Source organism: Hyla sarda, chromosome 9 (genome assembly GCF_029499605.1).
Source record: "Hyla sarda isolate aHylSar1 chromosome 9, aHylSar1.hap1, whole genome shotgun sequence".
Classification (NCBI taxonomy): Eukaryota; Metazoa; Chordata; class Amphibia; order Anura; family Hylidae; genus Hyla; species Hyla sarda.
Window position 1 is genome coordinate 4,498,021 of NC_079197.1, and position 15,403 is coordinate 4,513,423.

Sequence of the window (15,403 nt, forward strand, 5' to 3'; positions counted from 1 at the left end):
ACAAGATCCAGCCATGTCTCCTAAAACAGCAGAGGATAATGCATTATCTGAGCCCTGTGTGTGGGGGGGCAGGACTCACAATTCCCAGGGCTCCCAGGACTCACAATTCCCAGGGCTCCCAGGACTCACAATTCCCAGGGCTCCCAGGACTCACAATTCCCAGGGCTCCCAGGACTCACAATTCCCAGGGCTCCCAGGACTCACAATTCCCAGGGCTCCCAGGACTCACAATTCCCAGGGCTCCCAGGACTCACAATTCCCAGGGCTCCCAGGACTCACAATTCCCAGGGCTCCCAGGACTCACAATTCCCAGGGCTCCCAGGACTCACAATTCCCAGGGCTCCCAGGACTCACAATTCCCAGGGCTCCCAGGACTCACAATTCCCAGGGCTCCCAGGACTCACAATTCCCAGGGCTCCCAGGACTCACAATTCCCAGGGCTCCCAGGACTCACAATTCCCAGGGCTCCCAGGACTCACAATTCCCAGGGCTCCCAGGACTCACAATTCCAAGGGCTCCCAGGACTCACAATTCCAAGGGCTCCCAGGACTCACAATTCCAAGGGCTCCCAGGACTCACAATTCCAAGGGCTCCCAGGACTCACAATTCCAAGGGCTCCCAGGACTCACAATTCCAAGGGCTCCCAGGACTCACAATTCCAAGGGCTCCCAGGACTCACAATTCCAAGGGCTCCCAGGACTCACAATTCCAAGGGCTCCCAGGACTCACAATTCCAAGGGCTCCCAGGACTCACAATGGATACCTGGACTACAGGAGCTTGTTCTGTTCTTGCAGCCGGCACGGCCGATGTTGCTGACACAGGGATTATGCTAAACCTCGGGGCTGCTCCCAAATTCCGAGCGAGAGCTTGTTAGGCGGCTGAAGTTGGATGTCAGGTTCTACATTATCACTTCTGCCAAAGATCTCGCTGCCCTTCACAGGCGTCCTCTGCATTCTTGGCCTGGTTTTTCCCCCATTTCTTGCATGTTATAACCGCCTGCCACATAGTTACTCAAGCAAGCGGTGATGTTAGAAGAGGCAGAGGGAGGGAGAGGCGCCCGTATCTCTGCTCATCAAATATACAAGGTGGAGGCAGCAAACAGGGGTGGGCAGGGGGCCCATGAATTATTGAGAAGGAAATACGGAACAGCAACAAAAAAAAATGCCATTTCTAAAGACCGGCGCAAAACTCTGGTGAGGGGGAAGGGGCGGCGTGCTCCAGATGTAGGCGACGAAGGTCACTGTGCCCCAATGTGCAGAGAGGGCAGAACAGAGGAAATAGCACAACCCAAATTCACTGACTGCACCTTACTATATGACAGTGGTCTTCAACCTGCAGACCTCCAGATGTTTCAAAACTACAACCCCCAGCATGCCCGGACAGCCGATGGCAGGTTGAAGACCACTGCTATATGATGTACGAGGAAAACATCTCCACATAAGTCTGTATGGTTAAAGAGGGGCGGCTGCAGAACCACTGGAAAGAGGGGGAGGGACGGCTGTATGGATGGAGAGGGGCAGCTGCCAAAATTACTGCTATAACACAGCTCTGTATTCTCCCTATAGAACAGAGTTTCCCAAAAAGGTGCTCCTCTCCTGTTGCAAAACTACAACTCCCAGCATGCTCGGAAAGCCCGAGTCAGAGAGGCCAACAATTGGGGAGAGGGACAGCTGTATAGATGGAAAGGGGTGGCTGCTGAATCTCTGAGGAGAGGGGTAGCTGTATGGATGGAGAGCGGGCGGCTGCAGAATTTGCCGACATAAAACTACAACTCCTAGCATGCCCGGACAGCTCAAGCCAGAGTCAGTATGGATGGAGAAGGGCGGCTGCTTGATCACTGGAGAAAGGGGCAGCTGTATGGACGGAGAGGGGCGGCTGCAGAAATTGCTGCTATGACACAGCTCTGTATTCTCCCTATAGAACAAAGTTTCCCAAAAGGTGCACCTCCAGCTGTTGTAAAACTACAACTCCAAGCTTGCTTGGAAAGCCTGAGTCAGAGTGGCCAATAATTGGATAGAGGGGCGGCTGTATGGATGGAGAGGGGCTACTGCTTAATTTGCTGTCCTAACACAGCTCTGTATTCACCCCATAGAACAGTGTTTCCACACTAGTGCCCCTCCAGCTGTTGCAAAATGACAACTCCTAACATGCCCGGACAGCCCGAGTCAGAGTCTGTATGGATGGACACGGGCGGATGCAGAATTATTGGAGAGGGGCAGCTGTATGGATGGAGAAGGGCAGCTGCAGAATCAATGGGAAAAGGGGCAGCTGTATGGATGGAGAAGGGCAGCTGCAGAATCAATGGGAAAAGGGGCAGCTGTATGGATGGAGAAGGGCGGCTGCTGGATCACTGGGGAGAGGGGCGGCTGCTGGATCACTGGGGAGAGGGGCAGCAGTATGGATGGAGAAGGGCAGCTGCTGGATCACTGGGGAGAGGGGCAGCAGTATGGATGGAGAAGGGCGGCTGCTGGATCACTGGGGAGAGGGGCAGCTGTATGGATGGAGAAGGGCGGCTGCTGGATCAATGGGGAGAGGGGCAGCTGTATGGATGGAGAAGGACGGCTGCTGGATCACTGGGGAGAGGGGCAGCTGTATGGATAGAGAAGGGCGGCTGCTGGATCACTGGGGAGAGAGGCAGCTGTATGGATGGAGAAGGGCGGCTGCTGGATCACTGGGGAGAGGGGCAGCTGCTGGATCACTGGGGAGAGGGGCAGCTGTATGGATGGAGAAGGGCGGCTGCTGGATCACTGGGGAGAGGGGCAGCTGTATGGATGGAGAAGGGCAGCTGCAGAATCAATGGGAAAAGGGGCAGCTGTATGGATGGAGAAGGGCGGCTGCTGGATCACTGGGGAGAGGGGCAGGTGCTGGATCACTGGGGAGAGGGGCAGCTATATGGATGGAGAAGGGCGGCTGTTGGATCACTGGAGAGAGGGGCAGCTGTATGGATGGAGAAGGGCAGCTGCTGGATCACTGGGGAGAGGGGCAGCTGTATGGATGGAGAAGGATGGCTGCTGGATCACTGGGAGAGGGGCAGCTGTATGGATAGAGAAGGGCGGCTGCTGGATCACTGGGGAGAGGGGCAGCTGTATGGATGGAGAAGGGCGGCTGCTGGATCAATGGGGAGAGGGGCAGCTGTATGGATGGAGAAGGGCAGCTGCTGGATCACTGGGGAGAGGGGCAGCTGTATGTATGGAGAAGGGCGGCTGCTGGATCACTGGGGAGAGGGGCAGCTGTATGGATGGAGAAGGGCGGCTGCTGGATCACTGGGGAGAGGGGCAGCTGTATGGATGGAGAAGGGCGGCTGCTGGATCACTGGGGACAGGGGCAGCTGTATGGATGGAGAAGGGCGGCTTCTGGATCACTGGGGAGAGGGGCAGCTGTATGGATGGAGAAGGGCAGCTGCTGGATCACTGGGGACAGGGGCAGCTGTATGGATGGAGAAGGGCGGCTTCTGGATCACTGGGGAGAGGGGCAGCTGTATGGATGGAGAAGGGCAGCTGCTGGATCACTGGGGAGAGGGGCAGCTGGATGGATGGAGAGGGCCGGCTGCAGAATTTGCTGCCATTATACAGCCCTGTATTCTCCCTATAGAACAGTGTTTCCCAACTAGTGCACCTCCAGCTGTTAAAAAAACTACAACTGCCAGCATGCCTGGACAGTATTTAGCTGTCGGGGCATGCTGGGAGTTGTAGTTTGGAAACACCTAAAGGCACACTGGCTGGGAAACACTGCCGTAGAAGTCAGCAAGATCTCAATCTATACAGATCTGTACTATGGATCCTTCCAGTCAATATCCAGACCAGGAGCTTAGACTATTGAATTGTACTAGAACGAGGATCCATAGGACACATCTGTATTCTAGAACAAGAGGCTAAAAATCTGTAAACCAGACGTCATGGCAGACAGATCAGAGCGCAAAATATGGACCCGCTTTATTAGACGAAACATTATCAATAGGCGATGTAAAAAACTGATGCGCTGCCTGACAACTTACTGCCGCAATGTAAAAGAAGCTCTGATAAAGAAGCGCTCCAGATAATTATCATTTTATTTTTGTTTCTATAGTGCAGCGTAGGCTATTATTAAAAAATAACAGAGGTTCTTGTGTATGACTTGTGCTATCCTGTTTTAGCTAATGTGGCAGGCATGGGGTTTTCAGCCATACTGATTGCGATCCCATACATGAAATGATTTCCCTATGCTGCCCACATTTCCCATGAATACTCTGTCTTTGCAGAGAGAGGGGGTGGAGTCTGATATATAATTGGGCTGCTGGGGCTGGAGATCACCCAGGTAAACTGATTAGACTCATAAGTGGGTTGGGGTCAGTTCACATTATGTGCAGTCTGGATGCATTTTTTTTTGATAAATATTGGCTTAAGCGAAAGTGATTTGACCTATAATTACAAGTGAGTTGTTTCATGTAAATCAGGCAGCCTCAGAAGAGGTGTATAACTATATATATATTTATATACACACACACACACACACACACACACACACACACACTGATCCCATAAAGATAGCAGCACTATACAGATAGAGCTGGAGGAGAGGGGTATAACTACTATATATCCTGATCCCATAGAGATAGCAGCAGTATACAGATAGAACTGGAGGGGAGGTGTATAACTACTATATATTCTGATCCCATAGAGACAGCAGCAGTATACAGATAGAGCTGGAGGGGAGGTGTATAACTACTAATTATCCTGATCCCATAGAGATAGCAGCAGTATACATATAGAGCTGGAGGGGAGATGTATAACTACTATATAGCCTGATCCCATAGAGATAGCAGCAGTATACAGATAGAGCTGGGGGGAGGTGTATAACTACTATATATCCTGATCCCATAGAGATAGCAGCAGTATACAGATAGAGCTGGATGGGAGGTGTATAACTACTATATAACCTGATCCCATAGAGATAGCAGCAGTAGTATACAGATAGAGCTGGAGAGGAGGTGTATAACTACTATATATCCTGATCCCATAGAGATAGCAGCAGTATACAGACAGAGCTGGAGGGGATGTGTATAACTACTATATATCCTGATCCCATAGAGATAGCAGCAGTATACAGATAGAGCTGGATGGGAGGTGTATAACTACTATATAACCTGATCCCATAGAGATAGCAGCAGCAGTATACAGATAGAGCTGGAGGGGAGGTGTATAACTACTATATATACTGATCCCGTAGAATAATAATCAAGCGCGGTTTCACAGGTGATATAACTGTGGTGATGCGCTGACCATAATTATATCACCTATGAAAGACTAAGGAAATCCAGAAAACATGACCTGTTGGGGGTACTAGAGGACCGCGCTTGAGAAACACTGCCATATAGATAGCAGCAGTATACAGAGAGTGCTGGAGGGGGAGGTGTATAACTACTATATATATATATATATATATATATATATATATATATACTGATCCTATAGAGAGACAGCAGCAGTATACAGATAGAGATGGAGGGGAGGTGTATAAATACTATATATCATGATCCCATAGAGATAGGAGCAGTAAACAGATAGAGATGGAGGAGAGATTCATAACTACTATATATCTTGATCCCATAGAGATAGCAGTAGTATACAGATACAGCTGGAGGGGAGGTGTATAACTACTATATACTGATCCTATAGAGACAGCAGCAGTATACAGATAGAGCTGGAGGGAAGGCTCTGGGAGCTAGCAGGAGGGATCTGATAGGTGATTCTGTCATCATGTAGTCCACAAGAAGTCAGCTGACCCAGGACTGACCACTTCCTTTGACACATTAAACACTGGGTCAGACTGGTGATCACATGGGTGGGTCAGACAGGTGATCACATGGCCCAGTTACAGTAATGAAACACTATGCTGGAATAAAACAGATAACACTGTAGGACTAGTGATGGTGAGTGTGCACGATAGGGGCAAAAAAGTACTTCTGCTTCTTTGAGTACTGCAATTCTGCCTGGTCAAAGTGAACATACCTGAGCAGTAGTACTGGACATGGAAGCACAGTATCACTGCATGGTGATGGTGCTGGGCGCCCCAGGGGTGCATCCGCCATTGGTCATACATACACCCCATCCTAAGGATAACAGTAGGCAGACGACTGACAGAATAGAAGAAGAGAATGGCGAACACGTGTAACAAGCCCCCTGAGGTGCGAGACGTACCGAACCCCAGGAGCGAAGAGCTGCAGCTGGTGTAAGAAGGAGACTAATCTGCGGCTGAAGAGGAGAAGGAATGATCAATGAATATTGGTGCAATAAGTGGGTGTCAGCTTCTCGTCTCCTCCTGATATATGCAGCTTCAAATATGAAGTGTCTAGACGCCCCATCCGACTCCCTGCGCCAGCGGCGACAGAAAAAAGCGAAGAAATAAAATAAAATTACAGAAAAAAAAGGGGAAAGTTTCAATTTGGACTTTTGAAAGATTGGAAAATGATAGAAGAATCTATGAAGACGAATGGCTGGTAGCTGCTCGGCGACTCTAATAAATCAATCACACGTTCTCATTTCAGCAGATTACTGCGGTAAGCGAAAAAAATAAACGGGGAAAAGAAACGGCTGACAGCATCAACAGCGGCGAGAGTCACTGACGGGCCGCCGATACAAAGTGCAATTACATCAGGGGGCTGGCCGGGCGCGGTCACGCTGCGAGACGTCCGCAATTGGTACGGCGGCTGAAGAGTAATTAACGACTTCATCAAACTTTTGACTTGTGAGAAGTTTTGATTGGCTGAGACCCCGACTGATCCTCAGAGAACCGAGCGAGCGGCATTCAGACGCTATCAAACAATGTTTCCCAACCAGGGTGCCTCCTGCTGTTGCAAAACTCCCAGCATGGCTGAAGAGAACCCCCCTATACACATTAGAGCAGCGTTTCTCTATCTGGGTGCCTAACAGATTTGTTAATTACTTCTATTTAAAAATCTTAATCCTTCTAGTACTTATTAGCTTCTATTTGCTCCACATGAAGTTCTTATTTTTTTAAATTTCCTTTCTGTCTGACCACAGTGCTCTCTGCTGACACCTCTGTCCATTTTAGAAGCTGTCCAGGTTAGGAGAAAATCCCCATAACAAACTTCTCCTGCTCTGAACAGTTCCTAAAATGTACAGAGGTGTCAGCAGAGAGCACTGTGGTCAGACAGAAAGGAAATTCAAAAAGAAAAGAACTTCCTGTGGAGCAAATAGAAGCTGATAAGTACTAGAAGGATTAAGATTTTTAAATAGAAGTAATTCACAAATCTGTTTAACTTTCTGGCACCAGTTGATTAAAAAAAAAAAAAAAAAAAAAAAAAAACATTTTCCAGGGGAGTACCCCTTTAAGAGACCACCCTTATTATACATTAGAGCAGTGTTTCCCATCTAGGGTGCCTCCAGCTATTGCAAAACTCCTAGCATGCCTTAAGAGACCCTCTTATACACAGAGCAGTGTTTCCCAACCAATGTGCCTCCAGCTGTTGCAAAACTATAACTCCCAGCATGTAGTTTTGCAACAGCTGGAGGCACCCTGGTTAGGAAGCACTGTCCTATGGGAACCCCCTTTAATTTACTATTCATCTTATTCCTCCAATGAGAGAATTAAAGGGGTTCCCATAGGACAGTGCTTACTAACCTGGGTGCCTCCAGCTGTTGCTAAACTACAACTCCCCGCATGCCCAGAAAGACAACAGCTGAAGAGCCATAGGTGCCAGATTGAGCACTGTCTCCCTTAATTTCTGATTGGCTCCACAGAGAGCCCAGCAAGTGGCATAGGGACGCTATAGACCAGTATTTTCCAACCAGGGTGCCTCCAGCTGTTGCAAAACTACAACATGCTGGGAGTTGAAGTTTTGAAACATCTGAAGGGTCGCAGATTGGAGACCCCTGGGCTAGGTCATCCATGTATGATTTGCGGGGGTCCGACAACTGGAACCCCCCACAGATCAGCAGAGGAAAGAGAACATACCCTTCCATTGCTTATCAAAGCTGTGCCCTGTATGGAGCTCCCACTCATCCTACACAGATCCTAAGGCAGCGTTTCCCAACCAGGATGCCTCCAGCTGTTGCAAAACTACAACTCCCAGCATGCCAAAGGCTGTTCGGGCATGCTGGGTGTTGTAGTTTTGAAACAGCTGGAGGCACTTTAGTATGAAAACACTGATTTCATACTAAAGTGCTTCCAGCTGTTGCAAAACTACAACACTCAGCATGCCCGGACAGCCGAAGGCTGTCCGGGCATGCTGGGAGTTGTAGCTTTGCAACAGCTGGAGGCACCCTGGTTGGGAAGCACTGTCCTATGGTAAAACCTTTTAATTTTCTCATTGGAGGAATAAGATGAATAGTCAACATGTGGACGTAGGAGTTCATCACCTCCCAAAACCTTGTGTTATTCTGTAGGGGGCGCAGATGGAGGTGCAGCGTCTCACCGTGTTCAGGTTTGCTTTAGTCTTCTTTACATGCAGAGCTAACATTTCTCACAGCTGAAGGTTTGTTACAGTGTAGAATATTAGAAGATTTCACAAAAGAGAGGGAAAACTCAGTTAGGCTGGGTTCACACCACGTTTTTGCAGTACAGCTCCCGTATACGTTTTCAATTTGAAAACCGTACGGAACCATATTGAAAACCGTATGCAGTGACTCTCCATTGAAAACCGTACGCCAAAAGATGCATCAGGTTGTGTCCGTTTTGCGTCTTGTACGGTTTTATCAGTTTTTTTTTTCCCGTACCCAAAACTGTAACCTATCACGGTTTTTGATCCGGGTGAAAAACCATATTGAAATACGTATACGTTTTTTTTTTTAACATGGGAGTCAATGGGAACCATACAGAACCGTATGTATGTACGGTTCCATCCGGTTCTCACCATACGGTTTTTGACTTTGCACAGTTTTTTTCTTTATTCCTAATGGAGTGAAAAGTTAAAACGTATACGTTTTTTTCTTAAAATTTGTACGCTCGTTTTTGTACAGTTTAGTCCGGTTTTTAGGAATCCATTTTTTATCAAAAACCTGATATGGGAACTGTATTTTAAAAACATGGTGTGAACCCGGCCTTACACAGCAAGATGCATTCAAGGTGACCCACAAACTGCTTCTTATTCCATTGTCTAATACAGTGTTTCCCAAAGAGAGTGCCTCCAGCTGTGGCACAACTATAACTCCAAGCATGCTGGGCATTGTAGTTTTGAAACAGCTGGAGGCACACTGGTTGGGAAACACTTGTCTAACAACTTCTCAATATATATTTGGTGCAGTTCATCCCTGCAGGATATCAGTTTTGGATTGGCGGCCAAGATGGCACATAAAATCCCCCAGTTTTTCCACACATTTCTAAACAAAGACGCAAGATTAATCTCTCCTTAATATTACAGCATTACTAGTCAGATTATACTATTCAGGGGTCAAGGAAAGCTGGGTAACAACCTCTGTGTTAACTGCAATCAGTGTCACAGTGGCCACTAGAGATGAGCGAAGTTATAGTGATTCGATTCGTCACAAACTTCTCGGCTCGGCGGTTGCTGACTTTATCCTGTACAGTGGTCCCACAACATATGATGGTTTCAACAAATGATGGTCCATTTGGAACGGATTACCATCGTATGTTGAGGGATCCGTGCAATGTAAAGTATAGGACAGTGGTCTACAACCTGCGGACCTCCAGATGTTGCAAAGCTACAACACCCAGCATGCCCGGACAGCCAACGGCTGTCCGGGCATGCTGGGAGTTGTAGTTTAGCAACATCTGGAGGTCCGCAGGTTGAAGACCACTGGTACTGGAGGTTATACTCACGTGTTTCCCTGCCGCTCCGGACCGTCACTGCTCGTCACCGCTGCCCTGGATGTCGCCTCCCATCGCTGTCGCCGCGTCCCCGAGGTGTGCCCGACGCTCCGGTAAGGCCTCTGCTTCCCCGGCATCCTCGCTCTCCGTCGCTGACATCACGTCGCTCACACGTCGCTCCTATTGGATGACGGGACGGCGTGCGCAGCGACGTGATGACAACGATGGAGAGCGCCGACGATGCAGGGGATCACGAAGAGGACGTGCCGGAGCCCCGAGGACAGGTAAGTGATCGTCAGCGGAGCACACGGGGCACCGTAAATGGCTATCCGGGGGAAGCTGAAGCAGTCTGCGCGGCAGGATAGCCGTTTATGCGATGGCCCGACATACAAAAGCATCGGATGTTGATGCTGCTTTCACCATGTGATGGACTCTGAGAGTGATCGTATGCTGAAATGATCGTATGTCGGGGCCATCGTAGGTCGTGGGGGTCACTGTAAAAATTAGTTCAGCTTTCCGGTGCTCCGGTGGCTGGAAAAGGTGGATAAAGTCCTAGGAAAGAGTCTCCAGCCACCGGAGCACCTGAAAGCCAAACTAATTTATACAGGATAAAGTCAGCAACCGCTGAGCCGAGAAGTTCCTGACAAATCGAATCACAGTAACTTCGCTCATCTCTAGCGGCCACGAAACAGCTAATTTGACAGATTCTGCCTGATTTTTTTCTCACTGATTTTTGTAGCAATTTGTTTTGAGATAATTTAAACAGGTTAAAAAGTGTTTAAAAAAAATGTGGAAACTTTTTATAAACTTTCCTTGCATCTCTTAACACCTAGGCTGATTTACCATTCAGCGGTCAGGAAAAGCTGGATGACAACCTTAATGTTAATTAAGATTCTGTCAGCTGTCACCCAGCTTTCCTGGAAACTGATAAAAATAAGATGACACAGCAGCTGGATTATTAAGCTATGTTCAGACGGGAAAATGTACAAATAGAAAATTTCCCTGCGGACATTTCCGACATCGCGAAAATTCTGCTATGTGAAAAGAGCAGCAGGACCCCATTAAAATCAATGGGCTGCTGGGGAATCTTCATGCGGAATTCTGTACAGAAAATCCCTTGTGTGAATATCGTAGAGATGAGTGAACTTACAGTAAATTCGATTCGTCACGAACTTCTCGGCTCGGCAGTTGATGACTTTTCCTGCATAAATTAGTTCAGCTTTCAGGTGCTCCCGTGGGCTGGAAAAGGTGGAGACATTCCTAGGAAAGAGTCTCCTAGGAATGTATCCACCTTTTCCAGCCACTGGAGCACCTGAAAGCTGAACTAATTTACGCAGGAAAAGTCATCAACTGCCGAGCCGAGAAGTTTGTGAAGAATCGAATTTACTGCAAGTTCGCTCATCTATAGCTACAAGTGCGGGGACCCTCAGTGATCACAATACAGGGGGAATCTGCGATATCAGATCTTAAAGGACTGAAAAGCTTCCTGTGCATTCACTAATACAAAGCATTAGATGGAGACAGTCAGCACGGAGCCTCAGGGGGGGACCCTCATCTCACCTTATTGGACCACTTATAAGCCTGGAGCAGCTGGCTGTACAGCGGGGTCTTGTCGTGGACGGGGTCCAGGCTCAGGAGGCCGCTGTTATGGAGCGGATGGTTTTCGGACGGTTTTCCGACCAAGTTGCTCAAACGTTCCAGTTCACTAGAGAGAAGAGAAAAGAGAGAAATCAGCAACTACGGCCACATTGTCATCTATAACACAACTATAACACAACTATAACACAACTATAACACAACTATAACACAACTATAACACAACTATAACACAACTATAACACAACTATAACACAACTACAGCCACATTGTCATCTATAACACAACTACAGCCACATTGTCAACTATAACACAACTATAACACAACTATAACACAACTATAACACAACTATAACACAACTATAACACAACTATAACACAACTACAGCCACATTGTCAACTATAACACAACTATAACACAACTATAACAACTATAACACAACTATAACACAACTATAACACAACTATAACACAACTACAGCCACATTGTCATCTATAACACAACTACAGCCACATTGTCATCTATAACACAACTACAGCCACATTGTCATCTATAACACAACTACAGCCACATTGTCATCTATAACACAACTACAGCCACATTGTCATCTATAACACAACTACAGCCACATTGTCATCTATAACACAACTACAGCCACATTGTCATCTATAACACAACTACAGCCACATTGTCATCTATAACACAACTACAGCCACATTGTCAACTATAACACAACTACAGCCACATTGTCAACTATAACACAACTACAGCCACATTGTCAACTATAACACAACTACAGCCACATTGTCATCTATAACACAACTACAGCCACATTGTCATCTATAACACAACTACAGCCACATTGTCATCTATAACACAACTACAGCCACATTGTCAACTATAACACAACTATAACACAACTATAACAACTATAACACAACTACAGCCACATTGTCATCTATAACACAACTATAACACAACTATAACACAACTACAGCCACATTGTGAACTATAACACAACTATAACACAACTATAACACAACTACAGCCACATTGTGAACTATAACACAACTATAACACAACTATAACAAAACTACAGCCACATTGTCATCTATAACACAACTACAGCCACATTGTCATCTATAACACAACTATAACACAACTACAGCCACATTGTCATCTATAACACAACTATAACACAACTACAGCCACATTGTCATCTATAACACAACTATAACACAACTACAGCCACATTGTCATCTATAACACAACTATAACACAACTATAACACAACTACAGCCACATTGTCATCTATAACACAACTACAGCCACATTGTCATCTATAACACAACTGCAGCCACATTGTCATCTATAACACAACTACAGCCACATTGTCATCTATAACACAACTACAGCCAGATTGTCATCTATAACACAACTACAGCCAGATTGTCATCTATAACACAACTGCAGCCACATTGTCATCTATAACACAACTGCAGCCACATTGTCATCTATAACACAACTACAGCCAGATTGTCATCTATAACACAACTACAGCCAGATTGTCATCTATAACACAACTACAGCCACATTGTCAACTATAACACAACTACAGCCACATTGTCATCTATAACACAACTGCAGCCACATTGTCATCTATAACACAACTACAGCCACATTGTCATCTATAACACAACTACAGCCACATTGTCATCTATAACACAACTACAGCCACATTGTCATCTATAACACAACTACAGCCACATTGTCATCTATAACACAACTACAGCCACATTGTCATCTATAACACAACTATAACACAACTACAGCCGCATTGTCATCTATAACACAACTACAGCCACATTGTCATCTATAACACAACTACAGCCACATTGTCATCTATAACACAACTACAGCCACATTGTCATCTATAACACAACTACAGCCACATTGTCATCTATAACACAACTACAGCCACATTGTCATCTATAACACAACTACAGCCACATTGTCATCTATAACACAACTACAGCCACATTGTCATCTATAACACAACTACAGCCACATTGTCATCTATAACACAACTACAGCCACATTGTCATCTATAACACAACTGCAGCCACATTGTCATCTATAACACAACTATAACACAACTATAACACAACTATAACACAACTACAGCCACATTGTGAACTATAACACAACTATAACACAACTATAACACAACTACAGCCACATTGTGAACTATAACACAACTATAACACAACTATAACAAAACTACAGCCACATTGTCATCTATAACACAACTATAACACAACTACAGCCACATTGTCATGTATAACACAACTACAGCCACATTGTCATCTATAACACAACTACAGCCACATTGTCATCTATAACACAACTGCAGCCACATTGTCATCTATAACACAACTACAGCCACATTGTCATCTATAACACAACTACAGCCACATTGTCATCTATAACACAACTACAGCCACATTGTCATCTATAACACAACTACAGCCACATTGTCATCTATAACACAACTACAGCCACATTGTCATCTATAACACAACTACAGCCACATTGTCATCTATAACACAACTACAGCCACATTGTCATCTATAACACAACTATAACACAACTACAGCCACATTGTCATCTATAACACAACTACAGCCACATTGTCATCTATAACACAACTACAGCCACATTGTCATCTATAACACAACTATAACACAACTATAACACAACTACAGCCACATTGTCATCTATAACACAACTGCAGCCACATTGTCATCTATAACACAACTATAACACAACTACAGCCACATTGTGAACTATAACACAACTATAACACAACTATAACACAACTACAGCCACATTGTGAACTATAACACAACTATAACACAACTATAACAAAACTACAGCCACATTGTCATCTATAACACAACTATAACACAACTACAGCCACATTGTCATGTATAACACAACTACAGCCACATTGTCATCTATAACACAACTACAGCCACATTGTCATCTATAACACAACTACAGCCACATTGTCATCTATAACACAACTGCAGCCACATTGTCATCTATAACACAACTACAGCCACATTGTCATCTATAACACAACTACAGCCACATTGTCATCTATAACACAACTACAGCCACATTGTCATCTATAACACAACTACAGCCACATTGTCATCTATAACACAACTGCAGCCACATTGTCATCTATAACACAACTACAGCCACATTGTCATCTATAACACAACTACAGCCACATTGTCATCTATAACACAACTACAGCCACATTGTCATCTATAACACAACTACAGCCACATTGTCATCTATAACACAACTACAGCCACATTGTCATCTATAACACAACTACAGCCACATTGTCATCTATAACACAACTACAGCCACATTGTCATCTATAACACAACTACAGCCACATTGTCATCTATAACACAACTACAGCCACATTGTCATCTATAACACAACTACAGCCACATTGTCATCTATAACACAACTATAACACAACTACAGCCGCATTGTCATCTATAACACAACTACAGCCACATTGTCATCTATAACACAACTACAGCCACATTGTCATCTATAACACAACTATAACACAACTACAGCCACATTGTCATCTATAACACAACTATAACACAACTACAGCCACATTGTCATCTATAACACAACTACAGCCACATTGTCATCTATAACACAACTATAACACAACTACAGCCACATTGTCATCTATAACACAACTACAGCCACATTGTCATCTATAACACAACTACAGCCACATTGTCATCTATAACACAACTACAGCCACATTGTCAACTATAACACAACTACAGCCACATTGTCATCTATAACACAACTACAGCCACATTGTCATCTATAACACAACTATAACACAACTACAGCCACATTGTCATCTATAACACAACTATAACACAACTATAACACAACTATAACACAACTACAGCCACATTGTCATCTATAAC

At 45.4% G+C, this 15,403-nt stretch overlaps 1 protein-coding gene across 2 annotated transcripts in view; it reads right to left on the reverse strand.

Moving 5' to 3' along the window:
* MED27 (mediator complex subunit 27) overlaps positions 1-15,403 on the reverse strand; it is a 229,865-nt gene that overhangs the window by 208,270 nt on the left and 6,192 nt on the right. For both annotated transcript variants that reach the window (XM_056540499.1, XM_056540498.1), the window contains exon 2: positions 11,327-11,471. In XM_056540499.1, the coding sequence (XP_056396474.1) occupies positions 11,327-11,471 (145 nt within the window). The remainder of the gene's footprint in view (positions 1-11,326; positions 11,472-15,403) is intronic.